Genomic DNA, 21,675 nt, shown 5'->3' with positions numbered 1-21,675 from the left:
CTCTATTAAGAGCTGTTGGACTGTGTCAGTCCAACAGCTCTATTGCTAGTCAAGTCTGGACAGGACTTGACTAGCAACAGTCATTCTAGTTCAAACTGAACTAGATGACATAAAGACAAAAAATAAAAATAAAGAAAAAAAAAATACAGAAAAGAAAGAAATTAAAAAATGTATTTATATATATATAATAATATAATATTATTATATATACATATATGTACAGTTTTACATTTTAACAATCATATATCTTTTGTTCATAATGAATTTTGTGCTTTAGTTACTTGGAAAACTTTGAGACAGTGGATACTCAGCACAGTAGATTTTTCTGTGAGATCTTTTTGTTCAAGTGAATCATTTCTTAAACTATTTGAATCATTAAATTACTTTCTTTATTTTATATGTATTTCTCTTTTCTTTGCTGTTGACATGCGATGCATGTGGTGACCTGCATCATCTTATGAGAAAGATCTACTTTGTACTGATACGAGCATGTTTATTAGATGAGAAGGAGAAGCCCACGAGTGTCAGGTTTCTTGTGTCAAATGCAGCAGTTGGATCTGTCATTGGCAAAGGTGGTTCAACAATCACCAAGTTGCAGTCACAATCTGGAACTCGTATTCAGTTGTTCCGTAACAATGAATATTTTCCAGGAACAACAGAGAATCATTATGGTAACTGGAAGTGTTAGTGAGATACTTAGTGCAATGGAACTTATACTTTCAAAACTGCAGAGTGAGGTACCATTGTAATACAAGCTTTTTTTTCTTATTGCTGGCATGGTTGCACAGCAATTGTGAATTCAATATTAAATTTGTACATTTTTCTTGATAAATTTATGTTATTCAGTTACATGCCGAAGATGATGATGATATGGATTCTGCATTAAAGTTGCGACTTGTAGTTCCAAATAGTGCATGTGGTGGCATAATTGGCAAGAGAGGCGCTACAATAAAGTAAAATATTTTTTTTGTTGTCATTTGTCATGAATGGAAGATCTTTTCTTTGCGTGGAGCTCTACTTTTCTGTTTGTAAGAAAATTCAACAACTTCAACCCTGTGGTAGCTATAACCCTAGTCAATGAGGGTTGACTAGGGTTAAAAAGTGGTTTATGTGTCATCCAAACAGCTCTCAATTGTTTAATTAAGAACCTAATAAAAGTTCTCCCTAGCTAAAAATCCCATTATTAGGTTAACCAAAAACCTACATCAATCATTGTGTCATCGAAAGGCTCCCTAGTAATTCATTAGGTCGTTCTGATTTTTGAGTTCTAAATGAACAGGTCATTCATAGAAGACTCTCAAGCTGGAATTAAGATTTCCCCACAAGATTAGCTTTGCTGGTGTGAGTGATAAATTTGTCACAGTAATAGGATCTCTGGAGGAGAAGATGTGGGCATTATTCTCGAATCTTGATTGTAAATAAACTTGCAGAAGATCCTCATTACTTGCAACATGAAAATTCTTCTCTGTCATACACATGTTTGGGTTCTTTTAGTTTGTAGCACTTTGAACTACAATGTTTCACTCATAAATGTTGGCTGAATAAAGTCCTAAAGTCATGGTTCTTTATCCTTGTTCATTGTGTCAACTTGCCAACATGGTTCAAATGTGCAGTAACTCATGACTTGACTTGTTTGGGTCATGCCAACCTTTTACTTTACATGAAAAAGTGTACACGCACACACACTATATCTGTCTTGTGATAATATAACTGAGAATTTTTTATAGGGAAAAATTAAAAGCTACTTTTTTTTAAAATATCTTGGCAACATTTTAAAAATGCTAAAGATATTGTTACTATGTCACTATATTAGTGTGATTGTGTTTTTGCTTTGTTTTTTTTTTATTATGATTGTATATTGTAATTTTTTGGTTTTTGAAGGCCTTTAAAATGTGATAGATACAAGCAAGTGGTGATATATATATATATATATATATATATATATATATATATATATATATATATATATATATATATATATATATATATATATCCTAGTGACTTCAGGGTTTGACTTGTGACCCAGCCAGGTCAACTCACTAGGTTGATCGACCAGGGCTTTTAAGCAACACTTTCCAATGATAAAGTTTTGGTGCTAAGTTGCCACTGTTCCTGGATGGTTGCAAAAGAAAATGGGAGCTGCTGCTTCCTTGGAGGACATTCACCAAATTGGATGCCATAAACTTGACTTTGGTTGTGGATGACCTTCTCTCTAGTTGGTAGCAGCTGCTTGTAATTGTATTGCTTTCGAGTTTCAATAGAATCAAAATGGACTAGTTGAGCCTTCAGTGGGTGCCTCATTTGAAGCCCAAGGCATTTTTTTGTCCCTTCTATCTCAGAAAAACTTTAATTTCTTTTGCACCAAAAATTAAAAGGAAGGGATATTTGATATTGAAATTTGACCTTCTTTTAGTACTTCGGAATCAGACCTGTCTTTGGACTTCAGAAAGCTTTACAATTATGATACTTGAAGGAGAAACAGAAAGTATCAGCAATTTCTATTTCTCACAAAAAGTATCGTGAGAAATGACACAAATTTTCATAATATCATGAAAATCATCAAAATGTTACATTTTAAAACTTTTCAATGGGTTTCTCTTCCTTTCTCAGTTATATTGTTATTTTTCTGACATTTTCCTGAGAAAAACTTCCTTTCTTGTATTGTACTGAAAAATTATCTTTCTTGATATTATAATGGTACAAATATTGATGACCATGCTTATGGCTGGATAGAAAGTGCAATACATTCAGCTTCTGTACTGAGTTTATTGTTTTTGAAATTTCTGTACCAGATCTACTATTCTTTTTCTATTAAAGGGTCACAATCTTTCAGCATAGATGTTGAATCAGTATCCCTTAGTTGCTGAATCTTGGTTTATGAGATTATATGTATTTAGAACATCTGGTGATCTCCTGTCTTTGATATTTCCTTTTATTCAAGAGAATCAATAGCCTTGTTGATTTATGACACTTAAGTTACAGAAGAACTAAACAAATTTTCCATCCCTGTACCAAGAAGGAATATCGGTGTATGATGACAAATTGCTAATTTTTTTACAGTGGTTGCTGATAGTGTTGTGCTATGTAGTGTATTGTAATATTTTTTTATAAGATACAGTGTATTGTATTCAGCATGGGGGGTTCTGATCCATTCTGACTCCTTTTTTCTCTTAGGTGCTAACTTCTCTGGAGTTCATGGACTTCCAGTTAACTATATTCATCCTTCCATTGTTCCAGCTTCCTACAATGTGATCGACTATGGATCTAATGGCACTGGGAAAATTTACACTATAAGGTATACTTCTTGCTTTTCCAGTTTAGTTACCTTAATGGTTCTGTTTAACCAGTCAAATCTAGCTGTCAAACTCTGCATGTATTTCAACTTCTTTCAGTGGTAAAGCATATGTTTCTGTTGTTAAGTGAATTGGTGCATTTGTTCTTTCAGTTTTTAAATTCTTATGATATGCATCTTCATTAGGGTTTATTGACGCCATCCATCGGACAGAGGCCAGCTAATATGTCTCATGAAGCACAGAATGGTCCAGCTGCTAATCCAGTTACAGTTGGAATTGCTGATGAGCATATTGGCTTAGTGGTTGGTCGAGGTGGGAGGACTGTAACAGAGATCATACAGGTTGGCCTTCTGTAACAATTTTCTTTCTGTAAATGTGGCATTTAGTTTCTGCTTATCAATGATCCTCACCCAGCAGGCTAGTGGAGCAAGAATAAAGATTTCAGACCGAGGTTATTTTATATCTGGTACATTTAAGAGGTGGGAGACAATGTATGAATTGCTTCACATGGACATGGCTGAAGGAGTGTCTAACACAGCCTCTGTTTTTGGCATGAAAGTGACAATCTCAGGTACAGAGGAAGCCATACTCACAGCACAGGCTATGATTAACCAGAGGATTGTTTCTTATTCTGAAAGATAACTAACATGTTACACTGTATGGCTTTGATATCTCTGCACTGACTATCATAGTTTTGCCCTCTCTCTCTCTCTCATGGTAAGAGTGTTCTTTTGTTATTTACTCTCTTCTTTTTCAAATACTTACCTTTTTTACAGAACCGATGAGATTGAGGGGTTATGAAGATCTTTATGTAGTTGTCCAGTAACAGATAAAGTCATGGTAAATATTCTGCCCATCATCTCAAAGATTCTGCTTTATACTCTTCATACAGGGTGCCTCTTTAAAACTGACAAGAAAGTTTTCAGATTATTGTTTGAGATACTCAGAAGCTTGCATAGGCCAGGAAGTGTTGTAACTGCTTTGTTAGCTAATATAGGATGTCTTGTATTGTTTTCTACATGTACTGTTTATACGAGCGTGAAAATGCGTGCACTTATTTGAATCACATTGGATTTCTCAAAAACTGAATCTCATCAGATGTACCACCAAAGGCCCAATTTCTAAGGATTTCAGAAGCTGGCAACTGCCATTTCATACAACTCTCTCTCTCTCTCTCTCTCTCTCTCTCTCTCTCCACACACATAAGTAAAGCATACTTCTCAAAAAAAAAAGTACAGGCATACGCACACATGCACAAGGGAATCTATTGTTGGTATAATACCACCAGATCACTAAATTTTAATAGCAGATGCTTGCAATTCTGGGTTTTTCTCTGCTACATCTCTTATCTTTTCTTTGATTTCTGGAATTGTGGTGCTTGGATACAGCCATTTGTACGTATACATGGGATAAGTTGGATATTTGCATTGATTCCCCTATTTATCTCATTTACCTGGATAAATAAGTGCATGATGGCCTATCAAATTTAAGTAAATTCATGGCACTAACAGAAACTATGCGCGTTCAACTGGTGGATAGATGAAGGTTCTTGTACTTGCCAAGAATGGGGTTCCAACACATTAGGCACAAGTACTAGGTGATCCCACAAAACTCTGACAGTGTCGCATGGTAATAGCACAAGCAATGCCTTCTACGATGATTGTCCGATTAATCACCTGGCTCATGGAGTCGGATTTTTCTGAACCCTTGAGATCCCCCCTGCCCACCCAGGAGTACACCCGGTTTCAACATTGTGTCAAGGGATGCCCCTGTGGGTTTCTAACCATTGTCGTCCCATGTCATGTGGCATGCAATCTTTATGTTTGATAAGACATTGGTATGAAGTCGTATATCTCCTTTATGGAAGTCTCAACCAATTATGTGCATGCATAAACAAGGCAGAAGCATTGGCGTGCTTCACATACCTCTTGTCCTGAACGGGGTAGTTACATTCCTCTCTTTCTCTCTCTCTCTCTCTTGATATTGCTGTAAGGTTAGACGCTTATATGGCACCTTTGAACTCACCTCTATTATTGCACTATAGGGTTACAGTAGTGATGTACTGTATGATAGTTTTATCCGAACCATGCAAGTATATATATATATATGAGCTGCCTGTTTTTTCTGAAAATTTAGTGTCCACTAAAAGGAAGAAGGATCGTGTTCTGTCATATGATGTTGAATATATGAAAAATGAGCCTACTGTCTTTGCAAAATGGTGTGTTTCTGGAGATACCTAGCAATTTGACAAAATCCCCTGCATATCAAAAATTTTGATTTCTTATTTTTTTAAGATATTTTTACCCCTTTGCAAATATAGTAAGAGGTTCGCAACTCTTCTTTGTGAATGTTCCCAAAATGTGCAAACTTCCATATAAAAAACGTCCTAGGAAAGAGGACGTGTATGACCTTCACAACTCCATGGTTTCAAATGTCCTACTTGTGTCATTTTTTTAAGGACATTCACAAATATGTGAGGACGTTCGACCTTCATTGGTGCTTTTGAAGTGCCGCTAAAATCAATTGAAAAAATGATGGGTGTGTCCTTATAGGGGCTTTTAGAGGACGCTTTTGAAGCATCACTAAGGATTTCAGCGAAACTAACACCTTTAGCAATACTTTAAAAGTGCTGATAAAGTGTTCTTTTTGCGTTATAACACTTTTGTGCTTTTTTTTGCGCATTTTTGTGCATGTGCATTCTGTTTAGGTAGCTATGGATTAAGTAGTTGACACTTTTTTGCAAATGTGAAAGTATTTAATTAAAGGGGGTTCACACATTTTGGGGACCTTTGTGAATGCCCTGACATTCACACAAGAATATCTTCATACATTTGTGAAGGCCATTTGCAAATGTCCTTCAGCCCGTAGGAATGGGCATTGGGCTGGGCCAACCTGTCCCAAACCCAACTATTTATGTAAATTATAAATAATTAACAAGTTTTCATGTACCCAATTAATTATCTTTCTAGTTTTCATAAAATTAATTCAACTAATTAGGTAAATAATAATAGTTAGCAAGTTATTATATAATCAATTAATTTTAAAAAAATTATATTATTAAATATAATAAATAGCTCAAGCTTGTCGGGCCGACCTGGACCGTGCCGGGTTTCGACTTGGGCCACCTGGCCAGTTGCCCATCCCTACCTGCCTGTGCCATATTTTTATAGTGGTTTGCACATTTTGGGGACATTCACAAGAGTTACGAAGGTTGTATTGTATTTGTGGAGGGACAAAAATGCCCTAAAAAATAGAGAAGCAAAATTTTGGATATGTAAAAGATTTCATCAAACAAAACAATCATTTTCTGTTGAATATACTTTGATCCTTGCCATCCAATCCAATGCTTCCTGGATGGCTAGGATCATATCTATGAACAGGTGAGAATGTGGATGGCCAGGATGCATTCTGTTAAACGGCTATGATTGACATCAATTCACTGATGGGATCTTTTTTACAAGAAAACGCCCCCAACCTCAAACATTTGCCCGAAATATATCAATAAAAGTAGGGGTGGCAATCGGGTCGGGTTTGCGGGTTGACGGGTCATGTCGGTGGGTCAGCATACCTCAACACGAACCTGACCCGTTTATTAAACGGGTCGGCTGTGGCAAACACGAACCCGGCCCATTTATTTAACGGGTAACCCGACACGACACAGTTAACCCGTTTAATAAACGGGTTGGGATCAGGTAAACAGGTTGACCCGCCTGCCTAACCCATTTATTAAACGGGTCAGCCGGGTTGGCATACCCCTAACACGAACCCTACCTGTTTAATAAACGGGTTAGGTAGGTCGACCAGTTTACGACATGAACTCGTTTAAGCCAAACCCGAACCCGCCTAAGAAGCGGGTTGGCGGGGGGGGTGTCAGATTTTGCCACCCCTAAATAAAAGAATAAAAGAAAGCAAGCGAGGTGAAAGCAAAGCAAAGTGAAGCCTTTTGGGGCCTACTAAAGACGGGATTGCTTAGACTGCAATCAATCTTGGCATGAGAATCTAGGCAAGACAAACATCGTGAGAAGCAACCTATTCACATAAATACTCTACATTACCATTTCTTATGGCAAAGAATATTTTTCCAAAAAGCAAAAGCAAGAAGTCAATCTAAGACCCTTTTCCTTGTCACTACTGCTCAATAAGACGGGGAATGGGCATAACACCGGAGTAGGCATTGAGATTGCAGGACCATTTGCAGACAGCAAGGCCCATGGCAGCCACTGATCCGCATCAGCGGCGCCAAGCCGCGAAGTGCATTGTAGTCACTGTCTCAGCCATTATGGTGATGGTAGCGCTAATAGTACTGATCATTTGGCTGGTGCTCCAACCCTCCATGGAATCATTCACCCTGGAGAATGTGCATTTATCAAACTTCAGCTTGTCAAGACAGAAGATAAACGCCACATTTGTTCTTGACATAAAGGCCAGGAACCCCAACAAAAGAATCTCTGTCATCTATAACTCGATCGACGTATCAGTGCAGTATGGTAATCAGACAATTGCTTTTGGGAGCATCTCTGGGTTCGTCCAGCCTCACCATAACACTACAAATCTGCATGCAATTGCAGTAGCTGATGCAATGCCACTTCAACCCAAGGCATACAGTGATATGAGACAACAGAAGAGCAAGAAGCATGAACTCAATGATGTTGAAGTTAGGCTGATGTCTGAAATTCATTTTAAGGTTAAACGATGGAAGTCAAAGACATATGCTTTGAGAGTATCATGTTGGATCAATGCACTACCACTAGGCTCTCCTTCAAGGGGCATTGACAGTACCGACTGTGATGTCAAGATTTGATTTAGTGGATAAATCTTTGTTGAATATTTTGTTCATGGTGTTCTTGAAGTTGTTCCTTTGTTAGGATAGTGAAAGGAGTGCTGCTGGTAAACTTAGGGGTGTCATTTTATTTATTGTGTTCTTTGTGACAAAGTTTTTGTTTCTTGTCATCATAATTGGTTGTTGTACTTGTGAATTTGAATGATATTTGACACAAAAGTTCTGGTCCTCACACTAGCTTTGGTTGGAACTTAAGAAGACATACTTGTTTGGATCGCATTACTTTTTTTTTTTGAATATATATTTGTCCACGGGAAACCCCGATTCAGGTGGGTGGGTCCGGGAGAGATCGATGCTTGGCCGTATAGCCTACCCTCAAGTGGTTAAAACCCCTCTGCTGCCCCCTTTACCCACGAGGGAGCTTGCTGCTTTGGACATTACACTCTTGTACTTGCACCGTGTGAAAAACAAAGAAATGTTTTGTTTCAATCATGAAGTCAGTCTAGACTGGTCCTACTGTCTTCCTGAACTAAGGCATACTGTTTAAACTGCTCCAACAAGCTTATAATTCATATTGGTGATATGATGATAGGCATTAGAGCAATATTGGCTTTAACACACCCAGACAGTTTTTTTCTGAGCTAGTGTACTTACCTTTTATTGAGCTAAGCTTGCAGTGTGCCAATATCTTTTGCCTGAAAAAGCATTAAGTTTGGTAGTCCTTAAATAGTGTATTAGCAAATTCCTAACCAATAATTATTGCCAAACATTCTTTTCCAAGGAATTCTATGTATCATTTTGTAACATGTCCCATCAAATCACCTGCAAAATCCTCAAGTTTACCTTCATTTTGGCAATGTGGAATAAAGGAAATGAAGTAAAACCATTTTCTTTTTTGGGGCCAGGCCAAGAAAGAAAGAAAAAACCATCATCTAGGAAGTACACTCAGCTTTGACCTTGCGGCAAAAGACAACCCCATGGGTCTCGAACCAAGGTCATCCTGTGTTAGGCGATAAACCGTGGTCATCTCTAACCAAGAAGGTGGACACATAAAATGGAACATGGCAAAACATAAAGGAGAGACAAATAAGGTGCACTTTGAGTTTGTGCATCTAATTTTAAATTTACTCTGATATGAAATATCTTCTGCAATTGAAATGGAATTCAAGGCCATTTGATGGTAATTCTGTTAGAGATTAGTTTCATTCTTAACTTTTCTTATGATAAAATTTACTGGCCTTTGTTCATATTTATCTTTATCTCATAATTAGGTTTTAAATAGTTCATGAATTTTGACTTTAGTGAAATGTGCACGTTTCATGTAATTTTAAGACAGAAACAAAAAGAAATACAAAATAAAAAGTGATGCCGTTCAAAAAGCAACGATGGAATCAAATTTTTTTAGTCGTTCCAACTCTTTCACTTTTGTTCCCATTACCAAGTTGAAAATACAGTGCCCAAGAGTCTCGAGGCTAGAAGGCACGAGCAGCTTAGAGGCTTAGAACGCTCATGAAACTGGAATAATATTCAGAGATGATGCTATACCTAAGTTTAGGAATAACATATTTTAGTGAACCTTGGCATATATATATATATATATATATATATATATATATATATATATATATATATATATATATATATATATATATATATATATATATATATGATAACTGAAATATGTAAACCAGCAAAATATATAAACTGGTATATATGTACTGAGATTTTTATAGTTTTTTTTTTAATTTCACGGATGCCATATAGATGCTTGGTTTTATAGAAACCGACTCTTGGATCATCCAATTAAGATGCATAGGAAGAATATTTTAAGGCTTGAAAATCAATGGTTCAAATTTTTTGTAAATATTCAAGCATAAAAAATTACATTTCTTGATCCGATTATGTTGATCCAATAGTCGATTCGAAGTAAATGGACCACACCGAATGCATATGCAAGGTTAGATTTGCAAAAAAGCTATGAAAATCTCAGTTCATACTAGTTTACATATTTTGTTGGTTTATATATATATATATATATATATATATATATATATATATATATATATATATATATATATATATATATATATATGTGTGTGTGTGTGTGTGTGTGTGTGAGAGAGAGAGAGAGAGAGAGAGAGAGAGAAAGAGAGAGAGAGTATCATCTAACAACAAAAGTGTCGGATGATGCTCGGATGCATGGTTGCATGCCGCGCATAAAAAAAAGGTTTTTAGCGCAGTAAGTGATGGCCGCTAAAGACTTCTTTCAGCAAAAAAAAAATGTGTTGTTGATCAATGGTGCTCTTTTGTCCGACATAACAGTAGATGATTTGCTAGTCCATTGTTACTCTCATCTCTCTATTGTGTATCTATGTATATATGGAGAGAGAGAGAGAGAGAGAGAGAGAGAGAGAGAGAGAGAGAGAGAGAGAGAGAGAGCTGCTAACAACTTTTCTAGTTACTGAGCTTTAGAAGGAGTTTTCATGTTTTGCTTAAAGCTGATTGTACAGATTCTCTTTACATGCTTGATTTTATAGGAATCAACTCTTGGATAATTTGATTCCGAGATGCAGGTCGCTTTTTAAAAGGCTTAAAAAATTGACATTTTAAGATTTTTTTTTTAATATTTAAGTCTTAAAAGATCATGTTTTTTTTTTTCAAAAAAAAAATGATTTAAGTGTCGTTTTCTAGTAAATCAATTGTGCCAAACACATATGTACGGTCAGATTTAAGTAAGGGTGTGTTTGGTTCATGCAAATGAAAGAATAAATTTCACTTGCACAACTAACCAAACATATGATTTGGAATCTCATTTACACAAATAACCAAACATGTGATTTGCAATCTCATGCAAATAAGAACCAAATTTGATTTAAAATCACACTTGAAGTGACTCTCATATGATTTCAAATCACATGGTGGAATATGTGATTTGAAGTCACATTTGATTCCATATTATGTGATTCTAAATGACATGATATGCAAAACATACCCTAATACATGAGAAAATCCTTCCAAAGCCTGGTTAGCAAGGTGGTTAGCAGTTACCACACACACACACACACACACACACACACACACATATATATATATATATATATATATATATATATATATATATATATATATATATATATATATATATATATATATATATGAACAATGCGCTGGTTTTGCCCCATCCTTTTCCCTCAAAATTGCATTTTTTTTTTTATATTTTTGCTCATATCTAACACTATAAATATGATCTAAAGGTTTTGTTTAGTGGGAACCGGCTTTTGGATCACCGGAATCTGACCTGTATACAGGTTTTTCTTGTAATCCAAAATCAATGGCTATGAAGGTACCAGTTTTTCTCAGCTCATAAAAACATGTTTTTTCATCGAAAAAAAGCTGATCTTAGAATCGATTCCCACTAAATCGAACATGCTAAACACATCTAACGGTTCAGGTCTATCATAAAACACTTCAAAACTATGGGACAGAACAGGACAGAGTGAGAAATGGGGCCTAATATGTTCAGCTATATATATATATATATATATATATATATATATATATATATATATATATATATATATATATACAGAGAGAGAGAGAGAGAGAGAGAGAGAGAGAGAACCCATGGAGAACAGGGGAGTGGAGATGAGGCCATACAGCACTGCCGTGCTAAGCATTTTTTGTCATGCAGGAGAATCCCCCAAAGAGAGGGGGCTAATAACATAAAAGTCTCATTTTTATATTTCTGATTTGACTTCAGTCTTAAACAAAAAAAAACACCCTCATTCAAGTATAATTTGCATGTTACTTCCCTACCAACACTAAGATGTAATTGGTTGATGATTTCATGCATGCCGCAATGACTTACTATTTAAACCTTCAACCACAAGTTTTGTTTTTTTAAGCTAATTAAAACCCCTTCGTCATCGACCTTATATTGAAAACTCTTAAAATCCCTCCTGCCCACCAGAGAATAGACCTAATTTTGACTTTACGGCAAAGGATGCCTTTCGTGGGTTTTGAACTCGCCCCATCAGCTTGAACTTTTTTTTGAATAACTAAAAAAAAACCTCATCATCGACCTCACATTAGCTGGCTGGCCTTCGGTTGGTATAACCCTTGAGAACCCTCTGCCTACGAAGAAGTATACCCAGCTTCGACCTCGTGGCAATGAACCCCAGTGGGTTTTGAACATGTGACGTCCTGTCAACTTGGTGGCATTCACAAGTTGCCCCTCACAGATGAGTGCAATCCTTGTGGGAGCTCAGCTTGGTGATGTTGACAGGTCACCCCTATCAAATTTCACTATAATAATTTTTTTTTTTATGATGAGAAAACCTCGTGGAAGCAAGGAAAACTCAGTCCTGATTCAATTCTGTACAATATATGACTGAACTTTTTTTTTTCCTTTTTAGTAACAGGAGATGATAAAATGTAGAGTTCCAATTAGCAGAATGTTAGCCGTTACACAGCATCATGGCACAATCACAAGAGCCCCTCCCTGGCCCAATGAGTGATGGCCACCTCAGCAAAATAAAATGGACTTGTTTGATGTTGTATAATAAGTGTGTCGGTATATTCGATGATGCGGGAAATCGTGAAAGCAAAAAAGGAGATGGTGGATCTAGCATATGCCTTAGAAGATCCTCTTCTATGTAACTTTTGGTACACAAAAAGAGATCAGCCTTCCCCCCTAGTCTTCTTTGCCTTTAATTACAACCCCCCACATACTCACTATACCTCTTCTATATCACAACCTATAACAACCACCACACCTTACCGGACTCCGCCTCTTATGCTCATCACCTTGGAGCTGAGCCAGCACCATGTGGCCACAAAGCTCACCGGACTTGCCAGGTTCGGGGCATGGCTGGACTGGCTTCGGGCAGCTCCACTTAGTTCTACACGATCCTCATCGTCGTCATCTTTACGGGGTAATGTCTTATAACGCATCGATTGAGAGGCTTCGATGAATCCGGTGATCGAAAGGTCCGTGGAACTGCTTTACTATAAGGTTGGCGGATCATTCCGTAGGGCAACTTAGAACCTTTGGCATACTTGTTTCTTTAGTGTTATATATGTCCTAGGAGCCACTGCTGTGTGTCGCTTGGGTCTCTTGTTTTGCTAATGACAGACTATTCATGTTATATTATGGCAAATAATTGTGAACCCAATTGGAGTTAGTGACTCTTTCATTTACTAGTAAGGATTAGATGCTCTCTCTCTCTCTCTCTCTCTCTCTCTGCCATCTAATAATCACTGCCAACATCTTTTGTTGGGGTTGAACCAAGAGAGAGAGGCATGAATGGCTGCTTAATTTGATGCAGATGATGTTATAAATCGGGTCTGAATTGGATTTCTTTTGCCATTTTCTTAGTGGGGAATTGAATGAATAATGGGGCTGAATAGGGTGGTTTCTAATATCTGACATATGAGTTTTAAATGAATAGCTCATTGAACTGGTTGGTTATTGGTTATGGCTTTTTATTAATCCGTAATCATTTCCACTGGTTTGTGCCAACAAGCTTTTTGAGTGCCATGTGAATGTTAAATCATGTTAGCTTCATGCACTCTGTCACTCCATGATAGCATATATGTGAGCTACTTTTATTGTTCATTGGAAGGCATCAGTTGTAACATGTTTCTCTAAAAATTGGATCCCCTCATATCCATATGGATACAGGTCAGACTTGGTCCAGATAAATTTAAACTGAACTTAGGTCCAGGTAAGGATCTCATTTGCACATTTGGTCGGACCAGCTGGTTGTAACGGATTCAGATTTGGATCTGAATCCAATAGCATGGGCTCCAAACCAGACCCAATTTAGCCAGACTTGAACTAGAACCCTAAATTCTCATGATGTGATGGAACACTAGGAGTTGGGCCGCAAGTAGCTTGAGCTAGAGGTGGGCACTGGGCTGGGCAGCCCGCGGGCCAGCCCGGCCCAGTCAGCCATGGGCCGGGCCTGGGCCAGTATAATTGGCCTTGGCTCAGCCCGAACCAGGCCTCTGGCCTGGCCCAGCCCGAAGCGGGCTGACACGGGCTGGGCTGCAGGCTGACACGGTCCAGCCCGTTATTATATATATAACATATTATATATAACATAATATATTTTATATATATATAATATTGTATATTATATAATATGCCTGGCCTGGCCAGATTAGACCCATGGGCTAACTGGCGGGCCGTGGGCCAGGGTTTTCCCAACGGGCCGGCCCGTCATTGATATGGGCCAGACCGTTGACTAGGTCAGCCCAGCCCAGCCCGATGCCCACCCCTAGTTTGAGCAATACAAGATAAACCATGCATGGTATTAGGTTTAGTTATAACCCATCTTACCAGATTGGGCTTGAAGATATTGGTTCAATAGTCCCCAACTAGCTTGGAACAAATAGCCCTTGTGAACGGTTGACCAACTGTTTAGCTGGGAAGGTGGTAGGCTATGTGTGTGTGAGTGATTGGTTCCTCCTAACAGTAGAAGGGTGTGGACAGGTTTAATTTTTCAAAATTCTCTTTACTCTTTTAGAATCACATATGTGATGTACATGGTCTTTTTCATAAGAATAGGCTTTTGGATCATCTGATTATATGTAAGCATGTCCTTGTAATTGGGGCCTCAAAAATCCATGACTCAACATTTTATAAAGACTCATAAAATCATATTCTTTATTGAAACTCTGATCCAAAAGTCCATTCCTTGCAAATTCATTTTATGCTAAACACATCTTTGGTGTTAAATTTTCTAAAATGTGGCTATATATATATAGTAATGGGTAGGTGCTAAATGAGTTTTTCAGGATTTTTTTAGTTTTATTTTTAAACTTGGACCGTACAAATGTCATCTATATACTTGATTTTATAGGGATAAACTCTTAAAGTGTTTGATTCCAACACATGGGTGGGTTTTTATAAGATTCGAAAAATCAACGATCTAAAATCTTTGTAAAATTTTGAGTCTCCAAATATCATTTTTTTTATTGAAAGCACATGAACCAGATGTGGATTTCTTGTAAATCAACCATGCCCAACACATTTATGGGGTTGAAACTACAAAAAAAATACCAAAAGGGCAGAAAAACCCATTTAGCACGTATCAATTTTGCACCTACCCATTTCTCTCTCTATATATAACTCTCATTGGCTTTCTCGTGGATCTCTCTCTCTCTCTCTGCTTCGCATAGTTTGTGTGATCTTGGGTGCCTAGTGTTCTTTCGTAAGAATATTGATAAAGGTGGACATAAAATCCAAACAGTGGTCAATGCATGGTCATAAATCTCATTCTTCGAAAAATATCGGTGAGAAAAAATTTCATGATTTAAAAGAAACTAATTTTCTTGGAAGAATATCTTTATAAAAATGCAAAATGTAATATTGTGTATTTTCATACTTAGTTGAATTCATAAACTTTTAAAATTTTGGCTGTGTTGTAGATATACTGGGCATGGGCCAAGTCTCATTGAGAAGACCTAAACGAGCCAAACAAGACATGATAAAAACTTTTATTTTTGACCTTTAAATTCAAGCAAAAATCGAGCAAAATTCAGGTTAAATTTAGGTGAATTTTAGAGGCAAAATTCAAGTAATATACTATTAGATGCGCCTCAAAATTATGAGTTCAACAATATTTAATTTTTTTGAATTCGGGTTATGGTTGGCTCGAAAATTGTATTTTTTTTTAAAAATGCCTACTTTAATGGGATTGGGTCTGGACTGAATCAGATCGGATCTGATCCATATGATCTACGCTAATATGGATCTGGACTCAATCCAAGACTCATATTAATTAGGATATGATCCAGCTTAGGATCCATATAGATTTTGGATATAGATTTAAATATTAGATCCGAATCTAGATCCAAAATTTAGATCCAATAAAATTAAAGTTTTAAAATCATAATAAAGGGTTAATTTGAAGATATTTAATGTTAAAAAGACTCCCAAAGGCATAAGTCATCCTTTGATTTTTTTGGTATTTATTAATTATTAATTACTTATTTTAATATAAAAATAAATAAATTTCAAAATTTATTGGATGAGAGTAGCTAGGGTTTCTAGAGAAAGTGCCACCCTCTAGAAGAGTCCATAGTTGCCATGAGATGAGAAAAAAAAGGTAAGTATTAAGAAAAAGGAAAGAAGTTTGAAAAGTCAAACTAAAATCTAGAGATATAAGGAAAGAGAGTTGGAGATAGACTCTCATATGGGAAGTGGTGTAAGTTTTATGAAATAGATTTTTAAAGATATATTTTTAGTAAAATATTTTGTGAAAGCCAGACACCAAATACTAAAAACCGACTCACACTAGGGTGAGATCTTGGTCGAACTCAGAGAATGGGATGAAAAACTTTGTATTCTACAGAAATGCAATATTTATTGCCTTAAAAAAAAAAACTAACTAATTACAATGAGTTACCCTCTTGCAGAGAACTAAAAAATAATAAACAGGCCTTATTACAAACCCAATTAAAAATAAATTGCTCTAAAGCTAAAAGAGATGAAAAAGTGAGGGTCTTCTTGTTGCTTGTGGTCTATTCCCTTGATCTGCACTGCTCTACTTGAACCCTAGGGCTACTAGCATTTGATCTGTAGGCTCCTATACTCTTTGCTCACTTGATAAGGGCTCTCTTGAGGGACCTTTTAGGGACATCTGCATGTATAACCGCTTTCCTGCAAAACAAAAACACAAAACACACAAACAAACAAAGAAAACTATGCCAAAATCTAATGTTAGTTAAAAAAAAAATCAAGAAAACAAGACTCTAACAACCTAATCTAATAGACTTAAAACAAACTAACTAACATGTAACAATTAAACTAACTAAGCAACAAACTAAATAACAACTTGATAACAAACTAACTTGAAACAAGAAAGAAACTAACTAATTCAAAACAAATAGACATGTAACAAACTATAATTAATTAATCTTGAACATTAAAACCGTGAATCTAAATTAACTACATCAACACTTAATGAAGGCAAACCAAATATGAAATAAAATAAACAAATTGCTAATTCTAATTCAAGAAAACATGAACTAAAAAGAAACGTCTAATTAAGGTTTATGAAATAATTTAATCTAATCTACTTAATTATACTAAAAGCAATTGCTTAACCTAATGCCGAATTCTAGATGAATACTTAATAAAACAAGAGAAACCGCAACTTGAATGATGGCTAACTAATTGTAACATACAATTATACTAAAATAAAAAGGTTTAAATAAAAATAAGGATGCACACGACTGGCCGAATGCGGTCTGTAGACCAGATTTGAACACAAACGTTGAATGGCCTACTCGACTGGCAGCAAGTCAGGTTTCACAAAAAAATAGTTTTTTCTTTACTCCACGGTTGGGACCCGATCCTAATTACATCAGCTCACATTGATCTGCAATGTCCATCTGACACAATATGATCTGATCTGGTCAATTGACAACTGATCAGATCACTAAACCGATAAAAAACTACTCAAACTGATCGACCCACACCGATTTGCATCAATCAATGGCGCAGACCTTATTTCGTGAATATGACCAGATATGTCAATGATGATAGGTCTGGTACAAAAATATATCCATGACCCATAGTGCACCATGCATCCTCTAACAAAATAACAGAAACGAAATAACGAAACAAAGAATCAATATGAACACAAGTAATTCTATGCTATGTTAAACACATTTTTTTCCTTTTCTTTTTGCAATGGATAAAAGCAAACAATCTAAACTAAATGCAACAAATACATGAAGATTAAACTGTACTATATGCAATGATGGAATATTACACATGTATTCTACAAAATAAATAAAAACTAATCTAAATAATAAATAATGGAGAGATAATGGAGAAGAAGCAAACCTCGCAGTTTACCTCCGATGGAGGGGTTGAGAAGAAGAAAGTAGTCTTTCTTCAGGCTGTACGTGCCTTCGACGATGGGGATAAGAAGAAGCCGATGATAGCAAAGGTTAGAAGCAAGATGAAACGAAGACGAAATGAAGAACCGAGGGAGATATCAGCCAAGAGTGAAACAAAAGAAGAAGAGAGGAGAGGAAGGAAGGCAAAGGGGGTGTGAACTCCAAGAGGAAAGACGCCCCTCTATGCTGAAACAAGGGTTTTTATATTAAAAAACTAGGTCACACGGTTTTATGAAAAACTCCCATAAATTTTCTGAAATTCCAAATGGACACTCCTTTAAAAATGTGTTTAAAAAAACACTTCTAAACAAAATAAAATATTAGTTGAAAACTCCTAAATTAATTAAACTACAAACTAAACATTTAAAACTAATCAAAACTTTGTAAAAACATAGGGAAGGTTTTGAATGTGCGATTTTCATCTTTATTTTGATTGTAAAGCAGTTTCTTGAAAACATTGACAAGAATGAATTTTTAATTCATTTTTTGACGAATCATGCATAAAAATATGTCTATAAAATGCAAAAATTATGCATGATCAAATTCTCTCATGCTTATTGTTTGCTAGTCCTCGAGCAAACCGACCCTAAATAACAAAAAAGCAAAAGCAAACTAAGCAAAGCAAAAACCTAACTCACTTTCATAGGAATCATAATTGCATTTAGCATATGCAACAAGCCCTTTAAACCCCTGGGTTACCCCAATGAACGAGGAAGGTCTCATGAGAGTTTACAGTGATGCTACCCATAAATATCTCTGTCATGTATACATATAATTCAAATTCAAGAAGCATTAGGCATCTAAGGAGTTTATTTTCATAAATATTTTATGCCACTGTCAAAACATAATTAGAGCCTTTTACATGCCACCACAGGGTAAAACTTTTTCTTTTACTTTTCTAAGAAAAACCATAATCATTTATGCTTTATTCTCGAAAAATCAAATACACACATGTCATTATTTATTTATCCTCACTTATATGTTTTCTGCAGAGGTTTCTTAAGAATTATTTCTAAGCAGTAAACTTTATCTTTATGCTCTAATATTAAGAAAAACCTTATTTCTATTTCCAAATTTTTTATGATACAAATTTTTGGGTTGTATTTAGGCTGTTCATATGAGGCAAAAATTTGTTGAAGGTGAGTGGTACGAGAATATGTACATTATCAAGGATTTTAGCATTCTTTATTTTTCGCATACTTCATTACAAACTCTAGATGTGACCTTGTGATGGATTCATACAGAATATGTGAAGATTAATATCTCTTAGTAAATTAAAAACACATGAATTTCTTTCCATTAAAGAAAAAACCACAAGTATTTTCAAGTAGCATGTGCTTTGGCTGTTTTTTTTGTGTAGAGGACAAACAATTTTTAGAAAAATATCGAAATCATGAGTCCAACCTTTGCTGTATCCTTATAAGTCCGATTAGAAATATAATTTACTGATTCGAGATCTGGAATTAGCAATAGAAATGAGGCTATTTAAATATTGTTGTGCTATGAAAAAAATAACCATATCATATTTGATGTAATGATCTTGTTGGTGATATTTCCTTTCTTTGAGATACTATTTTACTATTGCAGGTTCTCTTTCATGTTTTCTTATCCTAGTTTGTTTCATGTTTTCCTATTCTTAAACCAAGTACTTTGAGTTTTTGCTTTCAGTGGCTTCAAGTTGTCAACCATCTTTGTCTTCTACCTTTTGTTACTTAAAAGAGGCAAAATAAGTCATTTTATTAGGAGTCAATATCTCTTTGAACACATGGATGGGCCAGTCCTGATCACACCAGAGTACATACTTCATGAGGAGAAGGATGAGAAATGGATTCTCATATCATCCATTCATATGAGAAATCTAGAGTATGTTACATGAATGAAGAGGGAACAAATTCTTGTTGCATATCTAACATCTTTCCTCTCTTAAGAGGTTCTCATTGAAATTACAAATGACTGCACAACAATAGAATTATAGGGTGAGTTTATTGGGACCTATTCCCAAATTTCAGAGTCTAGAGCTATCTATTTGAAGAGAGAATTTCAGAACCTTAAGGCTTCCCATGATTAGACATGAGGTCTTTGATAAAGATAAGGTGCGACTGACATATGACGTGCTTGCAACTGGGGCTGCACCTGGATGAAGTCTGTAAACTATTTTTTTGAGGCAAGGGACGGGCAATGAATCCAAGGAGGTAGCGGTATTAAATCTGAGGAAACATGCAAAATGGTAGATAGATTTTAAGGTGGCTAACCACATCACATGTGACAGTAATTTCTCTAACTTGATCTCATATCATGGTAATGCCATTATCGAAGATGGAGCCCTCCATGTTGTTACATGCATTGAGAAAATTTCAGTTCCTATGTCTAATTCCAATTCTCTTCCTTTGTCCAATGTCTTTTGTGCTTCTAATATCAAGAAAAACCTTATTTCTATTTCCAAATTTTTGATGATACAAATTTTTGGGTTGTATTTAGGCTCTTTATATGAGGCAAAAATTTGTTGAAGGTGAGTGGTACGAGAATATGTACATTGTCAGCCATTGCCCATTGACCTTGAAATTGTTACTCGTTCGTGAGTCCAAGATATCAATAGCACCATGCGAAAAAACATCCTGGACAATAAACGGGCCATCCCATCTAGACTTCAACTTCCCTGGAAATAGCTGGAGTCGCGAATTGAAAAACCAAACCTTCTGACCAAGCTTGAATTGTTTCATCAAAATATGCTTATCATGAAAATGTTTAGTTCAAGCCTTGTAGATTTTGGCATTCTCATATGCATCATGACACAACTCCTCGAGCTCACTCAATTGGAGCTTCCGCTCTGTGCCAGACTGAGCCATATCAAAATTAAACTTCTTAATCACCCAATATGTTATATGTTCCAATTTAACAGGGGACATGACATGGCTTCCCAAGGACTAATCAAGGAGACATGCCCATAATTCATCGTCTAGGCATTAGGACCAGTTCTTTCGGTCGGGCCGAACTATCTTTTCAAGAATCCGTTTGATCTCATTGTTGGAGACCTTGACCTAGCCACTCATTTGTGGATGGTATAGCATAGTAATCCGATGATGTACAAAATACTTCCTGATTAAGGAAGCAACATTCACATTCTTGAAGTGCTTACCTCCATCACTAATCATGGCTCTTGGGACACCGAACCTACTAAAAATGTTATGTTTGATAAATCTAAGCACCTCTTTGTGATCATTGGTTTGGTTGGGCACGACCTCGACCCACTTGGACACATAGTTGACCGCCACCAAAATATAAACATAACTGAACGATGGCGAGAAGGGACCCATAAAATCGATGCCCCAAACATAAAAAATCTCAACTATAAGAATGGAGAGTAGGGGCATCATATCACGCTTGGAAATACTCCTTGTCTGCTGACAACATAAGCATTTCCTACAAAACTCATGAGAATCTCAATGCAGTGTCGGCCACCAGAATCTAGACTAGAGGACCTTCGTAGCGGTCTTTCGACTAGAAAAGTGGTTTCCATAGGCCAAAGAAAAACAAAAATCTAAAATACACTTGAACTCCTCTTTGAGAATGCACCTTCAAATCATCTAATTAGGACATAATCTGAACAATTCTAGATCCTCCCAGAAATAATGTTTCACCTGTGCCATAAAATGATCTCTCTCATTCTTATTCCAATGCACAGGGAAC

The 21,675-nt window shown here is 36.1% G+C and overlaps 1 protein-coding gene and 1 pseudogene across 1 annotated transcript; both read left to right on the top strand.

The window, feature by feature from the left end:
- Positions 1-457: 457 nt before the first annotated feature.
- Positions 458-3,423, top strand: LOC149819381 (protein BTR1-like; annotated as a pseudogene).
- Positions 3,424-7,503: 4,080 nt separating this feature from the next.
- On the top strand, positions 7,504-8,094 carry LOC149819380 (uncharacterized protein At1g08160-like). The gene has a single exon (XM_089986395.1). The coding sequence runs from the start codon at positions 7,504-7,506 to the stop codon at positions 8,092-8,094; it is 591 nt and encodes a 196-aa protein (XP_089842521.1).
- The last annotated feature ends 13,581 nt before the right edge of the window (positions 8,095-21,675 follow it).

Source organism: Nuphar pumila, chromosome 13 (assembly GCF_984573655.1).
Source record: "Nuphar pumila chromosome 13, dmNupPumi1.hap1.1, whole genome shotgun sequence".
Taxonomy (NCBI): domain Eukaryota; kingdom Viridiplantae; phylum Streptophyta; class Magnoliopsida; order Nymphaeales; family Nymphaeaceae; genus Nuphar; species Nuphar pumila.
Note: the sequence above shows the minus strand (reverse complement) of the source record. Positions and strands in the feature narration are given on the sequence as shown.

Coding starts and splice junctions, on each gene's coding strand:
- LOC149819380 (XM_089986395.1), top strand. CDS start 7,504: ATGGCAGCCACTGATCCGCATCAGCGGCGCCAAGCCGCGAAGTGCATT.